The 27,818-nt window shown below is 46.0% G+C and overlaps 1 protein-coding gene across 1 annotated transcript in view; it reads right to left on the bottom strand.

Annotated features, from left to right (window-relative positions):
- LOC138554523 (extracellular calcium-sensing receptor-like) overlaps positions 1-27,818 on the bottom strand; it is a 195,849-nt gene that overhangs the window by 89,802 nt on the left and 78,229 nt on the right. Inside the window, exons 5-6 of the mRNA XM_069642594.1 lie at positions 19,959-20,186; positions 12,920-13,043 (exon numbers count right to left, since the gene is read on the bottom strand). Coding sequence (XP_069498695.1) covers positions 12,920-13,043; positions 19,959-20,186 — 352 coding nt within the window. The remainder of the gene's footprint in view (positions 1-12,919; positions 13,044-19,958; positions 20,187-27,818) is intronic.

Consider the following 27,818-nt stretch of genomic DNA (forward strand, 5'->3'; position numbering starts at 1 on the left):
ATAGTGCCCAACGGAGTTGCCTAGAGGATTGAGCTTTTGCGGTTTTCAAATATTGCAGGTTTCGGTGATCTGTAATCACAGTAACGGTGTGTCGGGCCCCCAGAAGATAATGCCGCCAAGCCTTAAAGGCGGACTTGATAGCTAGAAGTTCCTTATCAGTAATAGTGTAATTGATTTCAGGAGGCGAGAATTTGCGGGACCAAAATGCCACGGGATGCAACGGATTGGTTACTGGGTCCTTTTGTGATAGAACTGCCCCCATGGCAAGGCTCGAAGCATCAGTTTCAACGATGTAGGGGAGTTCTGGGCGAGGATGTTTTAAGATCGGTGCAGAGATAAATCTAGTCTTCAAATTCTGGAAAGCTTGTTCCGCCTCGGTAGACCATTCAAAACGTTTGTTTTTCTTTAACAAGGCGGTGATGGGCTGGACTATTTGAGAGAATTCGGGGATAAACCTGCGGTAAAAGTTAGCAAAGCCTAACATGCTTTGAACACCTTTTACGGAGGATGGCGATGGCCATTTGAGAATTGCATCGACCTTCTTTGAATCCATACGCACTCCGCTAGGTGATAATATGAATCCCAAGAATTCAACTTCAGTCACGTTGAAAACACATTTTTCCAACTTAGCGAAAAGTTTGTGTTGACGCAATCTCTCGAAGACCATTTTCACGTGTTTCCGATGTTCAGTTTCCGATGAAGAATAAACGAGGATGTCGTCAATATAAACAACAACACACACATCTATGAGCTCTCTGAGGACATCGTTCATAAAATATTGAAAGGCGGCCGGGGCATTGCAAAGTCCGAAGGGCATGACCTGATATTCAAATAGCCCATACTTGGTGCGGAAGGCCGTCTTCCATTCATCGCCCTCTTTTACTCGTACCAAGTGGTAGGCTCCTCTAAGATCCAGCTTTGTATATATGCATGCTTTTCTGACTTGGTCCAGGAGTTCAGGGATCAAAGGTAACGGATATCTATTCTTAACAGTGATCTGGTTCAGAGCGCGATAATCTATACAAGTTCTAAGGTCCCCTTCTTTTTTTGGAACGAAGAACAAAGCTGAGGAAGCAGGGGACTTGGAAGGACGAATAAACCCATTCGCTAGGTATTGATCCAGGTATTGTCGGAGGTGAAGATTCTCAGGCTCGGTGAGGGCATACATTCTACTACAAGGAGGAGTAGATCCAGGTATCAGGTCTATCTGGCAGTCATAAGACCTATGAGGAGGTAGAGAGTTAGCCTGATCCTTCCGGAAAACATCTTGGAATTCTAGGTATTCAGGAGGTAACTGGGGAGCCTCCGAGGAAATTGCTGCCAGTGCAACACCAGGTTGAGGGTGACAAGTAGAGACACATTCTGGAAACTGAACCGTTCTTGCTCGCCAATCGATCTGAGGATTGTGCTTCTCTAACCAAGGAATTCCTAGAATAATCTGGAACTGAAGGGCCTTGATCACATCGAACACAATCTTCTCGTGGTGTCCATCTTGACTTACTAGCGTCACTTCTTGGGTGGTATGCGTTACTGGTCCGGAGGCTATCTCCGTACCATCCACCGTAGTAATGACGTCCTTTACAGCCTTTGGACAAAGAGTCAGATTCATCCTCAAAACCATTTCATGATCCACATAATTGCCGATGGCACCGCTGTCGACGTAAGCTTCAATCGCATGTAATCGATCCGGATGTTCAGGGCTAATGAGGACCATAGGTATCACGAAATGCGAGGTCACTGAACTGGTTTTAACGCTCGGCAAGAGGACCTCTATTCTTGTCGGGCGAGGTCGTTTCCCTGCTCAGAGTTTGTGACCCTGGTAACTGCAGCTCCTACTGCCTTCTTGGCTGGTTTCACCGGACAGTCTCGAAGAAAGTGCCCCGAGTTTCCGCAATAGAGGCATAATTGCAGCTGTTTTCTCCTTTCCCGCTCCTTTTGTGTTAGTGGTCCTTTCAGGCCCCCTATTTGCATGGGTTCCCCGGAGTCTACTCCTTTGGTAGGAGTTGGTGGTTTGGAAAATACTCGAGCATCAAACTTGGAATGATCGGCCTTCCTGTTCTGCAGTCTATGGTCAATTTGAACGACTAAGTCAATATAGTCCGAACAGTCTTGCGGGGGATTCACTACTTGGGCTAACACATCTTTGAGCTCTCCAGGTAGACCTCTATAAAACAGCGTAATCCTTTTGTCCTCAGGCCATCGAGTTTCCACTATCAGTCTGTTGAAAGACGCAATATAAGCCAAAAGGTCTTGATTACCCTGTCGCAATGAAAGGAGCTCATTGTCCAAGGCCTGCCCCTGTGAATGTCTTGCAAACAGTTTTTCCATACTGAGCTGAAAAGCTTGAAAATCATGGAGAACCGGATCATCTTGATTAACTAGAGGGATCGACCAGTCTGCCGCATTGCCACTAAGGTACGAAAGCACGAAAGCTACCTTAGCTTGATCAGTTGGAAAGGCTGCTGGCCGGCATAAGAAGTGCAACCGGCACTGATTAATAAATACTGCAAACCTCTTTGGGTCACCAGAAAATCGTTCGGGCGGAGCCAGAGGTACATTCCCAGGTAGGTTGATCTGCACTGGGTTCGTAGAGGATGTTGAAGGAAGATTTGCCCCTGATGCGGGTAACGGAGTTTGTCCGGCTTGTGACTGTAGCAATTGTCTAGCGAGATTGTCTGTTCGCTCCTTGGAAATAATCAGTTTCCTTCTTAGAGCATTCGTTTCCTGACGGGCTGCATGCACTTCTGCTCTTAGTTCCCCAAGTAACTGGGCTAGCTGGTCGGTATCCGAGGTTTCCATAGCGCCTGGGTGGGAGTTTTGCGGTAGGCTTTGTGTTCTGTAACGCTCACCTGATTCCCGCAGAGGCGCCGGTCTTGACTGGGTGAATGCCGTATCTTCAAAGGTGATGTGTAACACACGGTTGGCTCTTTGGGCTGGACCTCTGTGCACTGTATGTCTGACTCGAAGAGTAAGATGTCTGCAGATAGAAAATATGGGATTAATGAACTGGGGTTATTGGGTGCCTCTCTCCTCTTCCCTTTCTCTTCTCCTGTAGAACCCCAAAGGTTAACGCCCTCACCTTAGGTAAGTGAACGCTGAGCTCTCCATCTGCCTCGGGGCAGGGTGCCGTAACCAGTTTCTTCACTGGATAAGGGTGCAGGCCTCTTGACCTCAGAGGACTGCTGTCCGTCGTTAACTGCACGAACGGTAAGTTCTGGGCACTTCAAATGTCTTAAAAGTCTTTTGTAATGATATCTCTTGTTTTGCAGGGTTCCGGCGATGGCGGATGGCGGGCTGATGAGAGTTGAGGATCGAACCCGCGTGAGGAATAGAAGCGCCTGGAAGCACGTAAGTAAGCGCTTGTAGCCTGCTTCACGATGCGCACTAACTGTCCCTTTTATCTTGCAGGTACAAGTTCGGAGCTTTAGAGAAGCTGAAGGGTGCTGGAATACCCACTGGATTCGGCGTGGGAAGGAGTAATGGCACGTGAGTAATAAAGTTGCCCAATGTCTTTAAACGCACCTTCTTTTGTCTTTCAGATGCGGGATGCAGCGCCGAAGGCCTCCGGAGCGTGCGAAGAGCTGGTAAGCTTTTGTCTTTCAGATGCCGGAATGCAGTGCGAAGACCTCCGGAGCCTGCGAAGAGTAGGTAAACCTTTGTCTTTCAGATGCCGGAATGCAGCGCGAGGCGTTGGTGACAGCCGATGGACCAGGTAAGAGATGCGCTGCCACTGAAGACCGTAGTGCTAACCTGTTCTTTCTTTGTCTTTACAGGTGCTGCTGAAGACTGGATTCCAGGATGGTAAGCCTTTGTTCCCTTAGGCCCAGGATCAGAAGCAGAAGACACGATGAGCGTTCTGCTGCAGAGAATGCAGAATAACACAAAGCAAGATTCATCCATCGGGTGTGGTTTAAATAGCCTCCTGTAGTGCTTAGGTGTCTCCTTCCACAGCCACGCCTAGGTAAGAAAAGAGTTCCTGCTTTCCAGAAGAGTTCCAGTGTTCTGAACCTAGGGAGTGGCTCCTGCCCCACCCAACAGGAAAAGTAGTCCCAAACAGAAGAGGATCAGGGGTTCAACTGGCAGGTAAGTAAGCAGCATGGTCTGCTGCAGGTAAGTCCACCCAAGCATTATGAGCCCGGCGCTTCCAGCGCTGGGACTGGGCATCTTTCTGAGCCTGGTGCCACTGGCGCCAGGACAGGGTCCAAAAGGTCCCAATTGGGACTGGCTGGCACTCGGAACTGGGGTTATGGGTCTGCTTCCAAGGGAGTCGGGCAAGTCCTGATCTTTTGGAAGCAGAGATCATGACACTAGGATGTAATTAACTCTCGGAGCAGCATTCATTTTTAGAGCGTTCGCCTTGCCCCATAGGGATAAATGAAGCAGATACCACCTCTGCAAGTTCATTATTAATTCACTACACACCTCGTTCATATTCATCCCTGCCATGTCATCCACCAATGGGGCCAGCCTAACACCCAGGTACTTCAGTTTACTGTCACCCCACTGAAAACCCAGTCTAGTAATCAAACCTTTATCACAGTATCCAGATATTGGTAACACTTCAGATTTGGTCCAATTTACCTGGTACCCTGCAACATCATGAAACCTGTTTAATACATTTAACAAGGCAGGTAGTGACACTTCCAAATTCTGTAACAATAGTAGCAGATCATCCGCATAAAACCATAATTTTTGCTCAACTCCATGAAAGTTTAGACCTCGGACTTCTGCGTCACATCTCAAGGCTGTTGCCAAAGGATCCATGGCCAAACAAATAGAAGAGGAGACAGAGGACACTCCTGTCTAGTACCCCTCTGCAACTCAAAACAATCGGATAGTTGGCCATGGGTTCTAACCTTGGCCGTCGGACATGCATATAACAGGGAAATCCAGGAAATAAAGTCCTCTCCCAAGTTCCTAGCACGTAAGATCGAAAAAAGATACTTCCAGTCAATTCGATCAGATGCCTTTTCCGCGTCCAGAGATAACACTGCTACATCAACTTCCAAGCTACGGGCATGTGTCATCATCATCATCATCATCAACAAGTTACTCATATTACTAGATGTTCTACGTCCTCAAACAAAACCTGACTGATCAGTGTGTACCAACTTCACTAATAAATGATCCAAGCGTAAGGCTAGCAACTTCGCCAATATTTTGTTGTCCGTATTTATTAAGCTGATCGGACAATAGCTAGAAGTCAAGCTGCTATCTTTACCTTTCTTAAGAAAAACCGATATAGTTGCATGGTTGGTAGAAGACGGAAGAAGACCCACCTCTCTAGATACCGTATACATATCCCGCAAAAGCTCCACTGCCGAATCAGGTAATATTTTATAAAACTCGGCAGGCAAACCATCAGGCCCAGGAGACTTGCCTGAGTTTAGCTTTCCAATTGCAGATCTCAACTCATCAACAGTCACTCCAACATTCAAAATCGATTTTTCCAAATCATCCACTCTAGGAATTTCTAAACCATCCAGAAAAGACTCATCCAGACCATTGACACCCAATTAATTTTGATATAGCTTCATGTAGTAGTGCTTGAAGGCCCCATTAATTTCCTTAGGGTCAAATGTCACCAAACAGTCTGTCCCTTTAACAGAGGTGATGGTCATTTACGATTGCTGTAGTCTTAATCTATAGGCAAGCCAACAATTGCATTTTCCCCCATATTCAAAATATGAGCATTTCAACCTGTACAAGTCTTTTTCAGATTTCACTCTCAAAATGTCATTCAATTGTCTCTGCAGTCTTCTGAGTGCCAACCTCTTTTCTGAGTTAGTAGGGTTGCTTAATTAATCAATCGAGATCAGTTTAATACGTTTGTCTAAGTCCAGACTTGTCTTCTCCAGATTTTTTCTCTTGCTTCTAGACAACCCCAAAATAAGGCCCCGCATTGTACATTTAAAGGCCTCCCAGACTGTCTTAACGTTGAGCCCCTCAGTTCTATTTTCCGCAAAAAAAGTGATCAGCCTCAGATCTAATCTTATCCACAATTTCCTCATCTTGTAGAATTGAGGTGTTCATTTTCCAACAAAACGACCTGCTAATATCGAACTCCAGCTTCACATTAAAAAAAACTGGTGCATGGTGCAAGGGATTGGGAGGATTCTTGGGGTGTTTCTAGTTCTTGTTGATGTTGGATCCATACTTCTGTTTTAGAGGGTGTGGGAGGGTTTGTTATTCTAGTATTTGCAGTATTGTTGTACTGATATTCTTTTATCATCTTTTTTATTATTGTCTCACTCAAGTCTTTGCAATGCCATCTGGAAAGGGGGACCTTTTGTGTCTCTCTTCTTGGAATGTTAATGGTCTTAACAATCCAGTCAAGCGACAAATAATTTTCAATTGTTTGAATGATATGCATAGCCGTGTTTATTTCTTTCAAGAGACACATCTGTTAAAGGATGAAGTTAATTTGTTATGAAAAAGGTGGGTGGGGGATTTTTATGTCTCATGCTATTCCTCTAAGAGCAGAGGAGTGGCAATTTTGGTGCGAAAAAACACCCCGATTGAAGTGGTACATTCACGCTCAGATGATGAAGGCAGGATCATTGTACTTTTAGCGGAAATTCAAGGGGTTAAGACAATTCTTTGTAATGTCTATGCTCCCTCCTCAGATGATGGATCATATTTTGGTAAGGTGGCTCAGATGTTGCAAGATTATGGTTCCCCGAATATTATTCTGGGGGGGGATTTTAATCTGGCTATTGATCATAACATGGATTGAAGCGGACCTCGTACAAATCTGAGACGGGATCCTACCTTTTGTTAATTTCAGTCACTTGTATCTGAATTAGATTTGAAAGATTGCTGGAGACTACGTAATTCAGATTTGAGAGAATACACCTTTTATTCTGGATCTCATAAAACTCATTCCCGTATTGATATGTTTCTCATGGCGGGGTCGATGATTTCGAACATAGCAGGTTGTGAGATTGGTAGTATTGCTTTTTTTAAACTTTTTAATAGCTGATACTGCAGTATGTGGGAATTCTGCTATCTTATTAGGATGCATTTACCAATTGATGTTAGTTTTTATATTTACATGATCAGTTTTTGAACAATATTATGGATCTTTGATCCGAAACAAACAATGAAGAAGAGGAAGAAGATTCATTGTAATGGCATCTGACATGCACATACGTGGCAGCTGACATGAACTCTGATTTCCTTGTGTGGGGTGGCCAGAAGGCAAGGGGACCCAGGACTGAGTGGATTTCCATGCCTTTTCTTCAACCCCCAACACCCCCCCGCCCGGGAAACCGTCAACATACCGCAGACAGGCATTGGTTGACTTGTGAGCTTCCACAGTCCTTTTGGTGGGTTTAGCACTTCAGTGAAAATGAGCAGGAAACTCCTTACCTCATCTTGTAATGGCCACACACTATGAGAGAACATTTATGGAGGGCAAAAAGCTTGACGCATGGGGACTCCCTTCTTGAAGGAAACCACAAAGTAGCAAATAATTAGCGTTACATGACATCAGCAGTTCATGAAACTGGCTACTAATTGTACAATATGGTCTGGGGGCGATGCCATGTGGGACGATGTTGCTGCTTCATTCGTGGTGGTGGACACATCAGCAGGTTGAATGGTGGTGGGTGTCCTCGGCTGCCTCTTCACACAGCTGTTTTTAAATCCTTGTCACCAAATGGTTGCTTACTTGCAGTAATGAGCATACAAGAGCCTTGTATACGGATTTGGGTTGTTTGTTCGTGTACACCTGAATGAAATCTAATTGTTAGCAGTTACTGTTTGAACGTATATGCTAAAACAGTACATGATTGAGCCTGTCAAAACGACAAATTCCACACGAGGGCGCGCTTGCCCTATTTATACTGTATTTCCCCTTCACCATGGAGAGGAATGTTCGCTAGCTCTGCCTCAATTTATTTGAATGATTCCCTGGACATCTATCCGCCCCCCAAGCCTTGCAATGGAAGCGGGCGACATCCCCGCAGCCCCCGCTCCCCTTGTATGGTATTATAAACATAATGGAAAAGGAGTTTCGTGTGGAGCTACTATGTACATCGAGAAAATTAACAGAAGGCCAATTTGTACCTAAAACGATCAAACGAATCCTTCGATCAAATTGGCTAATTTCTTGTATACACGGAGACAGAAAAGATGCTTTCTTCTTCTTTTACAGCAGGTGATAGTATACAATATAAGCGAGGCAGCACAACGGTCGACCAGCCAGCATGCTGTGGCATACCCCAACCAACATACCGAAAAGTTATCCAGGCTTCACTCTGAGCTTTGCACCTTACATATCCCACCCATGTCGACTTATGCATGATAACACCATCCAGTGACGCTGAGTGCAAAACGACACACCACACTGAGTTCACTGCAAAGCCCTCTTTTCGCAGAAGGCGGCATCTCTTCGGGGAATGGCTGGATTGGGCAAATAATTGGGAGACATGTAACCCACAGTGCTACAATATCCAATTTAGACTTCTAGTACAGCCCCTGTAGGCAATGAAGTAGAGGACTCACAGGTCAGCACCTACCATCACTTGCGAGTGTGTTCAGTTCCATGAGGGTAATAACTGAGGAATTTGAACTTCCGCACGGCAGCTGTGCACTCACCTGGGCTTTTTTTGATATTGAAATGATGGGAGATCAACCTCGGAAAATGTGTGGGGCTAATCCGCACACATTTTCCTATGCTAGCCGCTCAACAAACACATAGTCATGTGTTCTCTGGGTGGACACAGCCTAGAGGCGCAGTCCTCCTGTCATGTTCATTTGCAATGTGACAGCCATGAGTACATGAAAGCAGCAAGAGGAGGAGGGCAACGCCTTCCTCCTGCCATGACCAGCTTAGTTAAATATCAAAAGCTCCATGGATCCACCATATCCATTGTCCGCTTGCTGGTGGCAGCGCATACTGATGAGTGAATTGAAGCAGGCCTGCGGGAGGCCTGGTCGCAAGACTGACAAAGGACAGGATGCCCAACACCCTTTTGATATGCATCTGTGTCAACTTGAAGTCCGCTCATGCACCTTAGTATGAAGGGCAGTGGATGTCATGTTTGGGACAACTGTTTACAGTGGTCATCCACACAAGGGGACCCCATTCAGGAAGGTACGGGTATGTGATTTGATGGAGACAGAAAGTCTGTTCTCGTCATAACTTCAAGGGAGACCGGTACTTTGATCAGGGACCACAGAGAGCTCAATTAACCAGAGAGACCCTTTGATCCACAACAGACAGGAAGATGGGTGGGACTTAGTAGTACATGTTTTCGCTCCTTTACCTTTCCTGTTGCAAAGCACTCTGGTTGTGACTTCACGCAAAACAGAAGATTGTTGGTGGGGGCACTGGATTGGTTCATTAAGGTAGGCTTACCCTGCACCAATCACTGGGACCCATTTGGTCTTAAAAGAGGGCTGAGCTCCTCTTTTGGCAGTTCATCTAAAGACTTCCAAAGGAATAACAAGAAGAACTCTTTTGGACCCTGGCTGAAGGTACAGTCTGCCTTACAGCTTTCGCCAGTGAAGGAAGGCCACGATTTCCAAAAAGGGACGCAAGATTCCTCCCCTAAAATGCCCCAGGGAACAGAAGGAGATACTGAATCCAGAGGACGCTCCAGCCGCTCCATAACCAGTACCCAGCCAGCACATAGAGTGCCCTGCTAGGCTCTGTAAGCAAGCTTCTGAGGTGGGAAGTGCCAGAGAGTCTCTGAACCAAACCATGGACAAGGCCATTGCCTGCACCACTCTCCTCAGCTTTGGGAATTCCGCTTAAAAGACGTCACGAGCCCAGTGAAGAAGCTAGAAGGATGGATCGACAAGCATCAACCAGCGTCTGTTTTAAGGACATGGCAGTTGAGCCCCTCGAGCTGCAACCGACTGCACCGCTGACTGTTGTCACTCCGCAGTCGCTCATGCTGACGCCTCGACCAGTGCTTCAGACCCACCAACCAGCACTGAGACAACAAATCCTGACCCTGAGCTGCCGTGTTGGCCAGCCAGCAGCCATCCGTCCAGCCTCACTCACTCGCCAAACTGCATGCTGCCTGATACACGCAGCTGCCTCCCATCTTGAACTCTGTCGCCGAAGCTGAAAAGCGCCCTGAAACGGACTTGGCGCTGTTGAGCACCAAGAACTTCTACAAGCACAAGGCACATTGTGGTTCTCTCCCACTGGTCCTTCTCCGAAGGCCCCTAGTGAAATATTACGACCCATTGCTCCCTTTGTGCTGAGACCTTCCTGAAACTGTCTGTCCTCTGTATTCCTTTACAGGGTGGGTTGCATTTTGTAGTGTGCAAGAACTGTCTGTTATGATAATAATAAAGTCGATATTTTCATCCAACCTTGACTGGATAGTACCTTTTATCACTGGGTAATAATTGTATTTTTGCTGTGTTGTAACTAACCAACGATGCACGACTTTCGGAGATAAGCCTGCTGTTCCGTTCACGTTACCAAAACTGGACAAGGAGGTTTATAATTTGCTTGTGTTTCCTGTCTGTTGGGATCCCTTCTGGTGTACTAGAGGTGTGTGGCTGATTGATGGTTTAGAAACCGATATTCATCCCAGGACCACTGGTGCCCCGGAAGTTGATTCGTCACAGTAACAAGTGTTTAGAACGTCAGTGATCTGGGGCTTCAAGGGCCATATTTCCAGTTAACACATAGAGCATATTTCGGGCATGCAGCCTTTTTTAAGTGCTCCCCGCTATTGTTGATGGGAGAGCTGAGGCCTAACCTTCATTGCTGAGATGAAAGGACATAGACACCCCCGCCCCCTTGGGTTGAGTGCTTTGGCCCCCACCAATTGGAGGACATACTGCTTCACCCTCCTTCGAACTCCTGGCAAGATGGCCATCAGCCAATCAGATAATCAGCATGCCAACTAACTGCAGATCTGAAATACCATGTTTACCACAGGAAGAGGTTTGCGGAAATGGATAGAAAGGAAAGGAAACACTTCAAACCGATAACGACCTTGGAGACCAGGGATATAACAGCATATCACTGAAGGAGCTTTCTTGCCAACATCAGCATACAATCATCGCAATTCCTATCACATTTTCAGGAGGGAAGCCAAACATTTTTATTTTCGAAAAAATGTCAGTTCTAAAAGCCTACGGCGGGCATACTTCATAAGAGGTCGAACAGAACAATGTAGTGGCATATTATGACGCAGTACCAGAAAACTCCATTGTGTCACAATTTGCCCCCTTTGCCATCATTCCGTACTCTTTGGGGCCTGCTGTGGGACCTGCTGTGGGGCCCATTCACTATTCCTTCTGCATCTTGCGACCCATTGGTGATTTGGAACGCTAAGACCACGTTTCCTACTTGACTTCCCATCCAAATCCTGTTTAGGTTTTTGACAGCTCGTAGTATTGTTTGTCCTATAAAATACACTTCCCAGAATGCCTTGTCCGCTGTTTAATTTCCACCCTTGCAGGGCAGGGTTGGGTGAAAGATAAGCATTCTAGTGGCCGGCAGGTGCTAGCATTGATCACACTAGATCATTACTCAGCTTAGGAAGGCTCATTTCCCTTCAGTCCAGTGCTGCTTATAGTTGCAGTGTTCCTGTTTGTGGCCGGTCATTTGTTCCTGGTTTCTTTTTCCTAGTTCCTAGTTCAAATCTCCTTGATCCTTGTTCTTAAGTCCTTGGATTTCTTACTTTCCTCTGTTTTAAATCCAGTGCTTTCCTAAACGGCTCAGTTTGTCTGTGTTGCATAGTTCTTTCATAATGCTGTGTTCTGCACTGTACACTTCATTCCCTACCCGATTCTCTTTGAGAGAGTTCCTTTTCTTGTTCTCTTTTCGCTTTAATTTCCTGGGTGTGGCGGGTGGAGGTTGTGGACTTGTAATTGTTTTTTCCCTGTTGCTGTTCTTTGACTCTCTCTTGGAGTCTGTTCCTGGTTTTCCAATGCACTTCTCCCTTGGTTCCTTGTTGATTGTTAGATACCAGTGTGCACTTTTTTTTTGCATCTGAGTAAATGCCTATGTGTTTCTCTCTATCCTGAACGCACTATTCCTACTATCCCTTGTCTAGAGTCTTATGCATTAAGCTATCCTCCCTGTGCTGTTGTAGCCTTTCAGAGCAGTAGTAAGGAGCCTTTCAGGGTCCCTGTTTGATCGGCAGGGTACATGGGCATCAATGAAACACGGTTAGTGTTTCTCGTCATTAGTATTGTCTATAAGGTGCCTTATTTAATGCCAATTTCTGTGAACTCACACACTCTGTCATTGCTTGCCCTACAATTATCACTGACCGTACCTGTAACAGCAATTGTGGATGAGGAACTTGTGGGCTTTCCTTGTAATCATAAGGAGCATTTAAGCGTTTACCCCACATCCCTTCCCATATAATTGTATGCCGGGTGTTTGCATGCATATATCCTGGTTCCTGAGTGCAAGTTGTTTGATACATATCTACTCATTGTGGGATCTTGTGAACATTTCCCTTTCCATATCCTCTGCATTTCAGAGGTCTGATGACTAATCATAAGAACTTGGGCCATGGGAGTGTACTGAGCCAATGTGGACCTTGTGTCTGGAAAGTATAATTGTACATGAAGAATAGCATTGAAGGCTTGCACATGCAAAAAACAAAAAACTACAAACCTATTCTAAAAGATGTTATCCAAGATGGGTGTACCATTTTGAATTAACTAAAAGGTTCTACAGGCAACCAAGAACTCACTGATCAAGATGCCGCGTGATGTCAGAAAATTCATGACAGCCAAGGCAATGCATGCGCTTTGGTGAGCTGAAGATAAGCAACCGTATTGGTACAAAACGATGACCCTTTCCCAATCTGATCAACCCTCTTGTGCATATCATTACAGAGACGAAAGCATTTTAAAATCATACGTCCGGCCCCTAGTATAGGCCACTCAGACCCACATGATGTGCATGGATGATTTAGCCAGGTCTTACCTGTTTGGTTGGAGATTTCCCCTTCAGAGCAGGGTGTACAGTCAAAGCAGCAGGTGGGTTTTCCTGGCTGCACTGTCTTCCTGTACCCGAGGGGGCAACTTTCACTGCAAACAGAGCGAGGCACCTAGGCACACGAACAGAGATATGTCAGGGACCATGAGGTGACGATTCACTTTCAGCAGAATTTTACATTGTCAATAAAACATTGTACAATATTGTCAGTTTGGCATTATATCAGAAAAGGGGATAGCGTGGTACAAATTAAGCTTCACATTTTACAGGATTTCTAAATAATTCTTTGGCCATGGCAGATGTGTCCCGGAATCTTTTTTGGCGAGCTCTGTAGCATGCAGAGGTTGCTTGCATTAGTGAAGTACAGACACTGCATGTGTGCCAGGGGAGGGATTATAGAAGGTGCCACGTTACGCCTTCTCACCCTTCCGTTTTGTTGCAGGCACAGACCTCGGGGGTGCAGAAACCCCCAGATTCTGTGGATTCCTTATGATAGCGTCATTCATGCCTCTTCTTGGAGACAGACAAAGGCCTTGTCGGTCACAGGAGTTTTTCCAAGGACCCAACTCCATGCGGCGTGACACAGAGTAGTCAAGTGATCATGAAAACATGCCTGCAGTTGCGACTAAAGCAATGTTTGAACTTTAGGGTGTCTTGTGAAAGGAGTGCAAGATGACGCACATCCTGCTTGTCCTCAGATGGCAAAGCAAATCAATGCCAGACTACCAACCAAGGCTGAGAAAATCAACTCCGTCAGCACTATCAACACATCCAGCCAGTTAGCACAAGCATGACACACCACCAATCTCACTCTGTTAGGCCAGTAAACACAATGAACGCAATGTGATGGAAAGGCTTGTGCATTCCTGGAGCGCTCCCTTCGCCGTGCCCCCGTACTGCCATGCAACCTTTCTGCGTCCCACTTACCTCCCCATCACTGAGACAGACACTTTCTGTTTGTCCCCACCACCTCCCGACCGACACCCGCATCCGCATCTCTGGGCTTTTGATAGCTTTTATCTGGTTGTCAGCAGTTCTGGGAAAACCCCTACACCCGGAGGAGAATACTCTGCCCCACCAAGTTAGCCCATTTAAGGAGTTGCCTGGAAGTAGTTTACCCCTCTATGGTCATAAGCCACAACAGTAAAATAAACAATCAACTCAAGAACGCTACAGGATTATCCCAAAACCCCATTCACAGACTGTTACATATGTCAAACAACAGCCTAGAAGACAACTGACCCCCTTTTCTTCTTACATTCTACAACTGAAATGAGGTACCTCAACTTCACCATGTTCGTGGTCCTCCCCCCAGACAAAATCATTGACACCACCAAGAACCCAGATGCACCCTCACATGTCGACACCATCTTTTGTTACTCTCGAGTCATGGTCATGATCCAAGCAATCACACATGCCCTAAGATTCTTCCCCAAACATTTCTGCCAGCTCATTCCCATAATAGACTTCTACTCGGTGAACCCTGTCTAACAGATGCTAACCCCAGCAGGGGCCCCAGGCAGCTAGATCGACACCCGGTGGGCATAAGCAGGCAGCTGGCCGGCCACGGCTCTACCACAGCTCAGCAGCCCACCATCACCACCGTGGCAGGACCCCAGGGGCCTGAATGACACGGTACCTACCCACTACTATCCTTCGAAACAGCACTGGCACTCCTTGACTGCATCTCTCCCTGCCTCTGGGGACTCCGAACATCATTTGAGCATTTCAGAAAGGGGAGGTATGACAGCGGGCACCTCTCTCCCTGCGGACCTAAGGCACAAGGCTGAGGTGCACGTCCTGCGAATAAAAATGCAGCAGACTTCCACATCCTGATGGAAGCAGAGAACCTAGCATGTCGCAACATTACAGAATGGCCATTTTCTGATGACTACGACACTATCCTGGACACCAGGCGGGCGTTCAATGCCAAGATCATCGCTCTGAAACCGAAGAAGGAAAAGTGTGGGGGTATTCGTTGGATCTACCCCAACGAGCCCAGGTGCCACATCCATGGCTTGGGCAGCTTGCCATCTTTCAAAAAGCAGGCCATGAATGTCCATCCCAATTACAAAAGCAGAGTAGGAATGGCCTCAGTAGCAGACGTGGCAACCAGCATCACCTTTATGTGCTTTCTCATTCCGTGGAATGATGCCAGGGACAACGGCCCTGCTCAAGGGCTCTTAAACACAATGCAAGGCTTTGGCTTAACCAATAATAAAAGGCCCCGCCCTTGCACATCGACACACAATTGACATCCGGTTTAAACGCAAGTGCGCCAATTATAAGGCTGAAGTTGTAGAGCCTCTGCACAATGATCCGCCGCGCGCGCAGGCCTCGCTGCAATAACACGCGGGAGCCAGGTATGCGCACAACCTTACTTTATTATAACATGGCGGCAACTGCCGAACTCCCTTCCCGTCCCTCCCCTTCCCCTGACGTCACGTCCTGGACGTCACTATGTTACAGCCGCAACGACGGCCGGCCCCCGCACAATGATGCGGGTGGGCTGACATCTCCCCCCTTTTTAACATGCGGGATGCTCCTATCTCCTTACCCCATTTCTTCTATGAGGCAGAGCGGCTTGATGCGGCTCCTCTGAGGACGTCTCGCCCCACACGGTGTCGCACAGTCTCTGACAGGGGTTGCGCTATCCCTTTCTGTCTCCGACTCCTCGGCGTCTCCATGGTAGGGTTCCTCCGATGGACTACCGTCGTCTCTGTCTTTGTCCCATTCCCACCGCTCTCCGTGGTGGGGCCTTACCCGCTTAAACTGTGAGCTATTTCGGGTTATGGACTTGCAGTCACTTCTTTGTGCTGTGACCATCGTTCCTTTCTTGTGGGTGACGACGAGAGGGGTGTGTGCGAAGGTTGCTTCTTCTTTTCTGTGTTTGGGTTGTCTGACCCATACTTCGTCACCTGGCTGCATGAGGTTTTCTTGCGCCCTTCTCTTTCTGTCCGTTACTTCCTTCATTTGCGCTTTTTTCCTTTCGTCATTGACTCTTGCTTCTCGTTCCAGACTTGTCGCGCCCTCGGGTCTTGGGTCCTCGGGTAGCCTTGTGGTGATCGGCCTCCAAATAGCAGGTCCGCCGGGCATATGCCTGTGGTGCTGTGTGGCGTGTGGCGGTACTCCCTGAGCAGTTGATTGAGGGCCTGCTCGAAGGGTTTGTTTTGGATGTGGGCGATCTGTAGTGTTCTCTTGACGTTGGTCATGAATCTTTCGACCATGCCATTTGCCTGAGGCCATCGGGGTGTTATCCTTTGATGTTGGAATCCCATGTATCTTGCGAACTTTTGAAACTCGTGGTTTATGAAGGTGGGACCGTTGTCTGACTTTATAATTTTGGGGATCCCGTACGCTGATAGCATCCGGTCGAGGGCGGGAATAACACTCGATGTTGCACTGCTTTCCACGATCTGGGCGTCGGGGTATCTCGAATGTTCATCCATGAGTACCACGACGTGCGTGCCATCATTCAATGGTCCGAACAGGTCCACTGCTAGCTCCTCCCATACTTTAGTGGGAAGCAGTGACATTTGTAGCAGATTTGGGTGTGGCGGCGGAGCTACCTGTGCGCAGATGTGGCATCCCCCTACGATGGTTTCTACTAGGCTGTCGAGCTGTGGGAACCACACCTTCTGCCGGAGGAGTCGTTTCGTGGCCACTACCCCACGATGTCCTTCATGGGCCAGGTGTATCGTCCTCTCCCGGAGTGTCCTTGGAATGATGACTTTGCACCCTTTTAGTAGTAACTTGTCCTCCACCACTGTCAATTCGTCACGGACTAAATGTAGCCCTTTAACCTCTTCCTTGACTTCGTCCGCTTCCGCCTTCGCTTGCTGCCACTTGAGGGCCTTTTTGTCTGTTAGTAGGCAGTGTCTAACGATGCGTAGTGCAGGATCCGATTCCGACTGAGCTGCTATTTCTGGCCATCCTATGGGCAGCGGTTGTAGGTGGTGAATGATGTAGTTGATGTACGCGTCCGCGATGGAGGGTTGAGACACCGTGGATGTCGCGGGGTGACGGGAAAGATAGTTGGCCGGATTGTCCTCCTTCCCAGGCTGATGTTTTACCGTGAATTGGTAGTCTTGCAGCCTCAGGCCCCAACGGGCTATCCTTGGTGGCATAGTGGCTTTAGGGTTTCCGCAGATGGTCAGGAGAGCCTGGTGATCTGTGACTATTGTAAATTTCTTGCTGAAGAGGAACAAATGAAAGTACTCACAGGCCCATTTCCACAGCTGTCCTGAAGCTTAGGATGCAGCCGCTGTCAGCTTCCGTTTTGAGGATATGTAGCGGGATTCTCGCGGAGTGGTCTTTGTGGGTGCACCACGCTGTGATTGTGCCTTTGCACGGTAGGGGAGTCGTGGATCCATACGGGTAAATGTCTATCTCGGCTTTCTTGAGTTTGGGAGTTGGAGTTAGTGCTTCATAAGTTTGTTCGTTAATGATATTCACTGTGGCCCCGGTGTCTATGAGGAACTTCACCGGCGTGTTGTTTACGTTTAACGTGAGTATAGGGCTGTGCTGTGTGGCTGCCGTGTTGGTCTTGACGGCCCACACGCATCCCTTTTTCCTCTGGTCATCTCCTGAGGACGGGGTGTCGCTGCTGGTGGGGGATCGCGTTTCTATGTATCGGACGTAACGTCTTCTGTGGGAGCGCCGCGGGTCCTCCGACGAGTGTCTGTCATCCCGGGAGTAGTGGCTGGATCTGCTGCTGTCTTCTCTTTTCGTGGGCTTCCGGTCGCTCTCTCCTCTGGACCTGGGCGGGCTCTGTCGACTGTATCGGCGCCTCTCTTGTGTTCGGGGTCTGCCTTGTGCGTGCACTGGGGCGTTCTTGCACATGTCCCTGAAGTGGTCCATGCCGCACATTGTTGTCCCAGGGCTGGGCACTCCCCGGCGTGTGGATATTCGTATCCGCACTTGTAGCAAGTGGCCTCTGTGCGCCTCCGTCCCTGACTGGGGTTTGTGTGGAGTTTGTTGACAGATTCCGTGTGTTTTCCTAGCTGTTGTATGGAGACTTTCCCCAGATTGTCCAGTTGCGAGTCTACGGCGGCCTCCATGCGAGCCAGTGCTAGGATTTCTTCAAGTGACCTTTGTTTCTGCAGGAGTTGTTTGCGAAAAGGTTGCGAGAGGCATCCCGCGATCACTTGCGATCTGAGGGCTTCTTCGTTTGAATATTTGTGGAATTCACAATGCTTTAGTTTTATGCGCAGGCGTATAACGAAATTGTCTATGGATTCGCCCTTTTCTTGCCTGGTCGTGTGGAATACGTGACGTTCATAGTCGACGTTCGTGTGTGGGGCGAAGTATTCAGATAATTTGGCATGGAGTTCGCCATATGTGGCTGTGTCAACATTGAGTAGCTCTCTGGCAATGTCCCTCACCGCTGGCCCAACTGCCAAGAACAGCGTGTTCTTCAACCTTGCGTCATCAGTTAGCCCTATCGCTCCCGTGTAGAATTTGAAGTCTCTGAGCCATATGGTCCATCGGGGTCCTAGATTTGAAGTGTCTCTAATTTCGAAGGGGTTTGGCATGTGCATCACCTCACCCCAGCCTTCTGGTCGGGGCATTTCTTGATGCAATCCTGCCTCCACTCACCAGTCTAAGACACCTGTGTAAACGCTCATCCCTTCCAAGATGAGATCACCTTTAGAACTAAAAGAAGATTCCCCCAGTTCCACATGCGGGACCCAGCCAGCACCAAATACCCTTAAGAGATGCCATCACATCTGAGCAGCTCCTCTCATCTCCAAACGGAAGAAGTCCGATGAAATGGCAACAGAGTAATACTTCAACCGACCTATATCCCTTATTTAACAAAGGGTTGGAAACTGCAACATGTTTGGACAAAATCCCCCAAAACAGAAGATAAAATAAAAATCCACCCAGCACGCCAGAAATTAAATCGGCACAATAAACCCAAAAATAGCTTCGCTTACGAGCACATTAAGCAGACTCGCAACTAACCCAAAGTGCTCTTTACCATCGATAACAAACTGGTAAACACGATACAAATGGGCTCATGGATGGAACCCCACTCCAGATCAGTCAACTTCCTTCACATTTGAAGTGTAAACGACCAGAGAGTCCTTCCCTAATCCTAATGACAAGGAGAACAAGCACACCACAAGGATAATCGGCCTCATTACAAGGTTGCCGATCCGAAAACAACGATGCTGGTAACCTTGCCGGGACCGTTGTTTCCGGACCGGCAAACTACGGGTTCTGCGAGCGGGTGCCTTTCTGCCTGCCAGGTCTGACCTGGTGGCGGAAAGGCACCCGCTTGCAGCCCTTGACGGATGCACCGGCACCATTCACGAATGGTGCCGGTGCATCCGTCCTCCCCATTCCCATTGAGTCCAATAGATGGGAATGCAGACTAATATTTTCCGGCGCCCGGCAATGGGTAATTACCGGGGCCGCCGGGGCCGTAATGACCCGGTAAGTCCCCATTGCCGGATGCTGGAAAAAAATGACTCCCCGGACTCATAAGGAGGCCAAGAAGACTCCAACCTATTTTCTTGAAACAGGCCTTGTCTATCATGAAAAACATGAATCCATTGAAATCTCAAGCCTATCCCTAAGCACCCCTAATGGAACTTTGTAATCTTTCCCTAGCCACAGGGATGCTCCAAACACCCTGAAAAAAAAAGAATCACCAGCTCACTAAAGAATAAACTGCAGAAATTCAGAAAACAAAGCCATCTCTCCCATATTAGACAGTCAGGCTCCAGCCCCGGTCTCATCAATAAGGCGCCCATGCGTGGATTCCAGGTTACTGTATATAGAGACTCACTGATGGGACCCAACGAATAAACCATTAAGCTGCGTGTGGCTCTCCGGATCTCACCACAGAGATGCTTACAGTTTTACCAGACATGTAGAGGAAGTACATACAACTGAATTCCAAATCTTTGGAATAGACCGAGCAGACACAATCCTATCAAAGATGCTTAAAATAAAGTCAACACGCATTTTCTCTACACTCCCTTCTAGGTTCTGTGCAGTCGAGATGATCAGAACTAACCTGTCTCTGCCCTCCATTCCAGATGATTGCACTCTGATTGAGTGTCAGCTCTTGCCCGGATGGAGCTCTGGAGTCAAAACGACCGACGGTCAGAAAGCTGAACGTGTTCTCGGGTGTCACCTGCCAATTCAGAATGTCATAGATGCCCGGCGGGTTCCCATTGGCATCAAAAAATATCTCCTCCCCGTTGGAGTTTGTGAAATTAACTTTCCGGATGTAATGAAGGAGCTGGGGATACAAAGAGGAAATGTTTAAAAGTCTGCATTTATAACATGAGCATTTTTGTGATGCTTGATTTTGTACTTAATAGACATCAGAGTATATGAGGTGCAGTTTTAGAAAGAATGGCACATATATGTAAAGAAGATGAGAGATGACAGTAGTTTCTACTTAACCTTTGAGTGCCCGTAGGTCCCATGACCAAGTACATTGATACAAATATATCTATGCCAACTACTTTGAAGGCGAAATCTAGGTTTGACCTTACCCGTGGTAATTTCAGTCATGTTGTTGCCTTCTCTAGGAGTTCAATAGTGGATCTCAAGTGTTTATAGCGTAAGGCCAGAAATAATATTTATAATCTGATTTATGATCAAATGTAGTCTATTGTGACAGGGTCATGGGTCTGACCCAGTTAAGGGGGCCAAAGGGCCCAGAGGAGGTGTGGGGTATTCGAAGGGGCAGCCTTCGGCCCCGAGGCCCGGTGTGTGTGGAGCTGTGTATGTGCATTGTCCCCCCTGTCCCTGATCAGATGCCTTTAGGTCTCTGCCCTAGCCAGGCTTCTTTCTTTTATTTTTCAGGTGGTGCACCAGAGTTATTTCTTTCAGAAAAGCCTGATGTACCAACACAAGACCCAATAGCTACAGTTGCCTGCAATCCACCAGACTCCCCAGAAACCTGGGATGGCTTGTGGATACTGGGAAGCAGCACAACGTAAAGAACATCTTGGACTACAAGTCCAACAATGCATCTGGCCTCAACTGATATAAACCAGCCTGGAACAGGAGGAACACGCGTATTGCTCTAGTAGAAATTGGTGACTAGGCTTCCTCATTTTGGAGCAAAAGGAGAAACCCAGCACCTACCATAGGGACCCCACAACCACATTGGAGCATCAGCAGAGAAACGTGGGGAAACGTACTAGTAGCGGAGACCAGGAAACCCTCTCAAAAACCCAATTGCAAAGTGACATACTGGATCCAAGAGGGAAACCTAGATCAAATGGTTCAGGAGGAAGCATGACAGGGTGGAAGAAAATGGAAACTGAAAAGGTGGTGGATCTAAGGGTCCTTATGAAGACTTTCTAGAGAAATAACAGCCACCAAAAGCAGAAGAAGAGAGCAGCTGACTCGAGCCACCAATCGGAGCAGTGAGAACCTTCTAGGCAGGAGGGCGAGGGCTATACAAAGCCAACAGAGTCAGTCTGCTGTGAGAGGAGTTTTGGTGAGGCCAGAGGGGAGAAAGGAGGACCAAGAAACCAGAGGATGCAGCAAATCGAGGAGAATTTGGTTGAGATTTCTGTCAGGTTTGGAGAGAGTGAACGTGAGGTGTTGGGATTGAGAGACTGCTACTAATTTTGGCTCCTTATATTTAGGTGTGTGATTCTGTGTGAGACAGAAGTAATACTTAAATTAGGGTTTTAGAGGTGGTTAGAAGGAAGGAGGTATAACGACTGTAGTGAGCAGGGCACTATACGCTTGCATGTAGTTCAGTGAGCATGGCACTATATCCTTGGGTGTAGTTTAGTGAGCAGTGCACTATATTCCTGGGTGGAGAGCAGGGTACCATTTCCCTACAGGTAGTTGGAGAGTAGTAGGGAAAAGGGTAATCATAGGATGACAGTTTTAGGAGGGATATGGGTAGTAGAGACAGGAGTTGGGAGATAAGCAATGCGGTCAGGATACTGAGTGTAGAAGGGCAGGGAGCGGGAGATATGATTAGGAGGGTGGAAAAAGGCATAGGGAGAGGAGAGTAAGGTTAAAGGTTGAAAGGCAATCATCCCAATGAAAGGCACACATAGGCCATCAAACTACCCATCTCTGTCACTTAGGAAGTCCCCGAGGGAGTTAGCAAGATAAAGCTACAGCCTTTAGGCCCTCCCTATGACAAGAAAAGACTAGACTGTAGGGGTCACCTATATACTGTGATATCTTTTGGGAGTAAGTGGCCTGGGGTGTGGCGATGGGAGTATGAGGGAAAGGGTACAGAGACCACCCTTAGACTGGGACCTCCAATTGTCTTGTCTTTGTATGTATTTTTTATAATAAAACATTGAAACCATATTTACATTCTCATGTGACTCATCGAGAACATTCTTATGCCATTAAATCAATTAGTAAGGACTCCAAAATTGCCAAAAAGCAGGTGTTTGTGCACAGATGTGGCTAAAGGAAGAAGTTGGAACAACAGCTTTTCAAGTGAGCAATTACATAAGATTACCATCTAATTGTATTTGTCGAATTTCAGATTAATTTAGGACCCTGTTTCAAAAAAAGGGTGTTTCTGATAAGTGTATCTACTAATATGAATATGATTACTTCTGTAATCTGCACTTAGTATGCCATGCATTCACATGTTGCTTAAGGTGCATACAGATGATTTTCCTAGGCAAACTATTATTTCTTCAGCAAGCAGCATATGTGTGGAGGCATTTGTATATAGAGATTATTTCTGCAACCTTTGCTGCCACATTGTCCTTCTTATGTGAGAGATATGACACATATTCTGCAACAACTATTGGATGGCTTTTTTCAGCAAACAGGCATGCTGGTCTGTTTGGATTTTCCACAAGGGTGGGCTTAAGGCCATGAGACACTATCTCAATTAACATTTTGCATCACACTTTTAATATACAGAATTCCTCCTATGCATCACCCATTTTATTCTCTGCAATCCTCTCTTTGTTTACAAAGATATTTTCTTCCTGCACCTAATGGGGACTGCAATGTGGGTAAGGTTTGGCCCCTGTATGCAAAATTGTCTAGGGGATGGTTCTAAGAGCTATTGATATGTACACAGCAATATTTTATCAATGGCATTTCTATACTAAAATCATCTTTCTAATCTGGACTGAGCATGAGTTTAATCGTGGTGAATTTGTGGATGCCTTGAATGTGAATACTAGATTTTACTATTCTACTTGAACGCTCTTCTACATTTGACACGGTCGACTATTCCATCCCCATAAAACAGCTCCACGATACCCTAGGTATCTCGGAGCGGGAACTGGACAGGCTGATATCTTTCCTCCGTGACCGTCCCTCCCAGGTTATCCTGGGCTCTTTCTCCTCTCCCACCTCTATCTCCACCTGTGGCATCACCCATGGCTCCAACCTTTCTCCCTGGATCTTTAACATCTATCTTGCCCTGCTTGTACACCTAATTTTCACCTACTCCCCTTACTTCCAGTGTTATGCAGATGACACACAACTCTTCTTCAAACTCCCCTCTGATCCCCTCCTTACTTCCTCCATCATTCCTGACTGCCTATTGGCCATCCAGTGCTGGTGTACCTCCAATAATCTCTGCCTCAATGCCAGCAGGACTGAGATCCTTCCTATTGTGACTCCTGCACCCTCTTTCTTCCTCTCACTCTGGCCACCCACTATGGGTTCTCCCCCCTCTCCTTCATCTGAAGCAAAAAAACTTGGAGTCTTCTTCGACCCCTCTCCTTACTTCCTCCCTCACATCCAGGACCTTGCCAAGAAGTCACACTTTCAACTTCACCTCCTCAAAGGTATCTTTCCTTTCCTCACTTTTCCCCAGAAGTTCAATGTCTCCAGAGCTCTGGTACTCTCTAGGCTTGACTACTGCAACAGCTTCTTCCTTAATCTACCCTCTTCCTCTCTACGTCCCCTCCAGCTAATCCAGAATAGGACTGCAAGACGTATCTTTGGCCTCTAGCCTAGGGACGGCATCTCTCCAATCCTACAAACTCTCCACTGGCTCCTGGTTGCTGCAAGGATCAAATTCTAATCCCTTTACATCAGGGGTCCCCAACCTTTTGTGCACAATGAGCAAAATGCACATATCAAATGAAATGGTGAGCAACATCCATTTTTCAACTCAACATATTGGCGCTCAGTTGGCGGGTAAATGATTGCAACACAAATTAGAAATACAATAAACTTGAGACTGCTTATAGACCATTTTAGTTTGCCGTACTTAATAGTTACCTAGATCACGAGAAATTCTAGTAAAGGAAATTTGCAAGGCCTTTAACTTCATTTGACATTAAGTGGTTGTTTGCAGGAAATGTCGAGGACATTGAGGGTTCAGTAGTACACTTTTAGACACATAGGACCAGTCAAGTTGTTAAACAAGACTAAATAAACATTATCAGGGGTTTCCGGTTCTCGAGCAAAATATTTTTAAGAAATGTTATGCTAATGTTTGGACATTAAAATTGGTCGCAAACGGAGCACTGATGTTCAGGAGTACTTTGGGAATCTGCCCAGGGAGTTTCTGGGATCTTTAGTGGCAAATGGTGCATTCCTAAACATACAACATCAGCAATACTGTTCCAGAGTCATTGATTACTCTGTTGTGGGTTGTTTCTCTTCGGGAATGTTATGACATTTTACATTTCTGAATAGACAAAGAGTTAACAGTATCCTCTTCAGTTAATTTTCCAACGGCCAGGGTAGGAACCATGAAGAAGATGCCCAACGGCCAGAGGGGCTGTTTGCCGATGCCTAAGCTAGACAAGGAGGCATTGGAAATAGTTACTGATTCACAAGAGATTAAGATATTCTCTTAAAACTGTTAATCAGTTCATAGGCCACAAAGGAATGTGTCAGTTTTGAGGCTTTTGTTGAAGCTATCAAGAACTAAGCAATTGGCAAACAGCATCCCCAAGCTCAGGAGGTCCAGATTATAGAAAGGGATGCCTCATGGTTTGATGCACAAATTAGAATCTCGAAAAGAAATTTGAGCCACGATTTAATGAGTGGTATGTACATTGCTGGTCAGATTTATAGTTTCAAAATGGCATATTCAAATTGCCAAAAGACACCAAAAAAAGAATTTGAGATACAATGGGAGCTTTTTCAAAGGACTCCAAACTGTTTTATGTTTAATGCAGTTGTCGAGACAGGCATTATGCCATCTTCTCGGACAAATGGTCCTTTGACCCCACAGACCCCCATGGTTATAGGACAATTTCCTCACTGGACATTGCCAGTAAAATAGTCTCCAAATGTTTGTAGCTCATCCTGGAGGAATGGACACAAGGTAACAATATCTTGTAGCTCTCCCAAACGGGTTTCAGGGGAGAGCTTAGTACAGTGGATCACTGCTTCACTCTGAGCACGATCATAGAAAAATACGGTAAGGTTAAAGGAGGGAGATTATTTTTGGTTTTTTTCAGATTTGGAGAAAGCATTTGATTTGACTGATGGAAACATAGTGTGGCGTAATTTACATTGTATTGAGGTCCCTAACGGCTTATCAAACCGTACCCAACTGTGATATGCAGATATCTCAGTGTCTGTCCGGTATACAAGATCGGCGAATTATACCAAAAAGGTGAAAAGCAGGAATGTAATTTGCCCCAATGTATTCCTTTCAGACATTGATTCTCGTACTTCTCTTAGGAAAGTTAATCCAACCTCTTTGAAGGGTACATTTTATCGCAAGCTTCTTAATGCTGGAGACACACCTATGTTGGACTACCTCAGCAGGTCTCCAACAGGGCCTGCTAAACACAAATTACTATTTTGGGAAACTATAGTTTGAAATTAAATATGATAAAATCAAAAATAATGGTGTTCAGGAAAAGGATGAAACATTGTAGCTAGTTTTTAAATGAATGTAGAGATGAGGAGATGGTCTCATTTTTATTTGAGTCTGCTCTTCTCAAAGAGCGGTGCTTTGGTCAGTCATTTTAGGAAGACAGCTAAAAGGGCATCATTAAGGTTTATAGTACTTTTTACATTTTGATTTCAAGTTTGGGGCATTCTGATTGGACAAATGCCTGGAGGTATATAATGCAAAGGTCTGTTACACGATTTGTATGTCAGCAAAATCTAGGGTGGTTCAAACTGTCATGTTCTGGAGGGGTTGCAAAATAAATGAATGTGCCAAATAGCAGGTCTCCCTGCAGATATACCTGGTAGCGCCTAATGAGCTGAATTGGGGGTGTTCAGTTTGAAGGTGTCTGGCAAGTTAACATTGTGTACTTATTTTTTAAAAGCACATTTGGGATTTTCTGCTAATCATAAAGTGAATTTCAGTGTAAGTGCGATTGTAGCCTCCCCTGGTAAAGAAAAATACTTGTGGTACAGTGTTGTAAGGCACTGTACATTTGGACAGCGGGTGGGATGCAACTAAATTTGGCACATTAAGTCAACTCAAAATAGCTATTAAAGCAAGACCTTGTCCGATGGGGAGAAATGAAAGTTTCCAAAATACACATAGGCTGCTCTCTAACTTTATATGCAGACTTGCATACACATATAAAATGGTAAGGAGACATCTGTGAAATAAGATCCCCAGAATGCAGGAGGCAGATGCTAATGGTACGTTAAAATATACCTACTCTCAATGAATTAAGAGGGTGTGCAGGACGAAGCACAAAGTGTGCCTGCAAAATAGGAGTCACTGAAGATTTGGTTCATTTTCAGTTAATTTGTCGTTTCTCTGTTTTGTGAAAGCGTGGACATGCGTAGCTCTGTTTTATATAATTAATTGTAATGATCATGGTTTTATATATAGCTTGTATATGTTAAAGCTGCTTTTTTATTTTGGGCTTGTTCTTTGTGAATTTTATGAAATATTATACATGTTTTTAAATGTCGCTAACTCAATGGAGAATGTGGTTAAATAAATATTGATTTAGTAATAGTGGTCATTACATAGTAGGCTTTAAAGATCACTTCACTGGGGCTTTGGAGGTTATCTCCTAAGAATTATTTTTCAATTTAATGGCAAATTGAGCATTTTAAAGCTCTGGAGGCCTTTTACATTGGTGAAAAAGTGGTTAGGAATACAAATAATACCTTAATGAAGGATTTGGAGCCTCTTTTCTCTTCCCAAAAGGGATTTTGCACAAGACTTAATGGCAAACATTGCTAAAAACTTTGAACATTTCATGACCACTTCATAGAGGGGTGTGGTGGTGTTAGCCAAGTATTTGTTTTAAATGGCATGTTCATTAAAACTAATTAACAGGACCTTAATTGGATTGAAATGTAGGACAAGTTAATCAAGAAAAATGTGGCATGCATTTCCCTTATCTGTCCGTTAGCCATGTGCCAGATGGGCAGAGTACCAAACGATGACAAATTTTCCACTAGCACACTATGTAATAATAAATCTAGGTGACACTCAAATCAATATTTCCGATAAGTATAATTGAATTGATTGTTTATTTATACACAATGTGTTTCAAAGCGCTTCAAGGCAGGTAGGGAACAAGGGAGAATACAGTGACATTCTTACAAGTCCTTGATACATTCAGAATGTGAAAAATAACTATCATAATCAGCCAGGCGAAATTTCAGATAGTGCAAGTGCTATACACAAAGAGGAGGGGAGGGTGTGTGAGGGCAAAGAAGACAGACAAGCAATTACATTACTATGCCCGATGACAATTGAGTTAGTGCCGATAATTTACAGGAGGAGGGGGGGGCTAAGGGGGATGGAATAAGGGGAGAAGGAGAAGAACAAAACAAGCGACTATCATACTAGGCCTGACGACATTTCAGATAGTGCTGGAGGGGGAGAGGGAGGAGAAAACAAAAGAGGAAGGGGGGGAGACAAACAAGCCACTATCCAACAGGACAAGAGACATTAGTGATAGAGCAAGAGCTATTGAAAATGATAAGGAGGGGAGAAGGGGTGGGCAGGAGAATGAGACAC

Source organism: Ambystoma mexicanum, chromosome 1q (assembly GCF_040938575.1).
Source record: "Ambystoma mexicanum isolate Mex_15411 chromosome 1q, UKY_AmexF1_1, whole genome shotgun sequence".
Taxonomy (NCBI): domain Eukaryota; kingdom Metazoa; phylum Chordata; class Amphibia; order Caudata; family Ambystomatidae; genus Ambystoma; species Ambystoma mexicanum.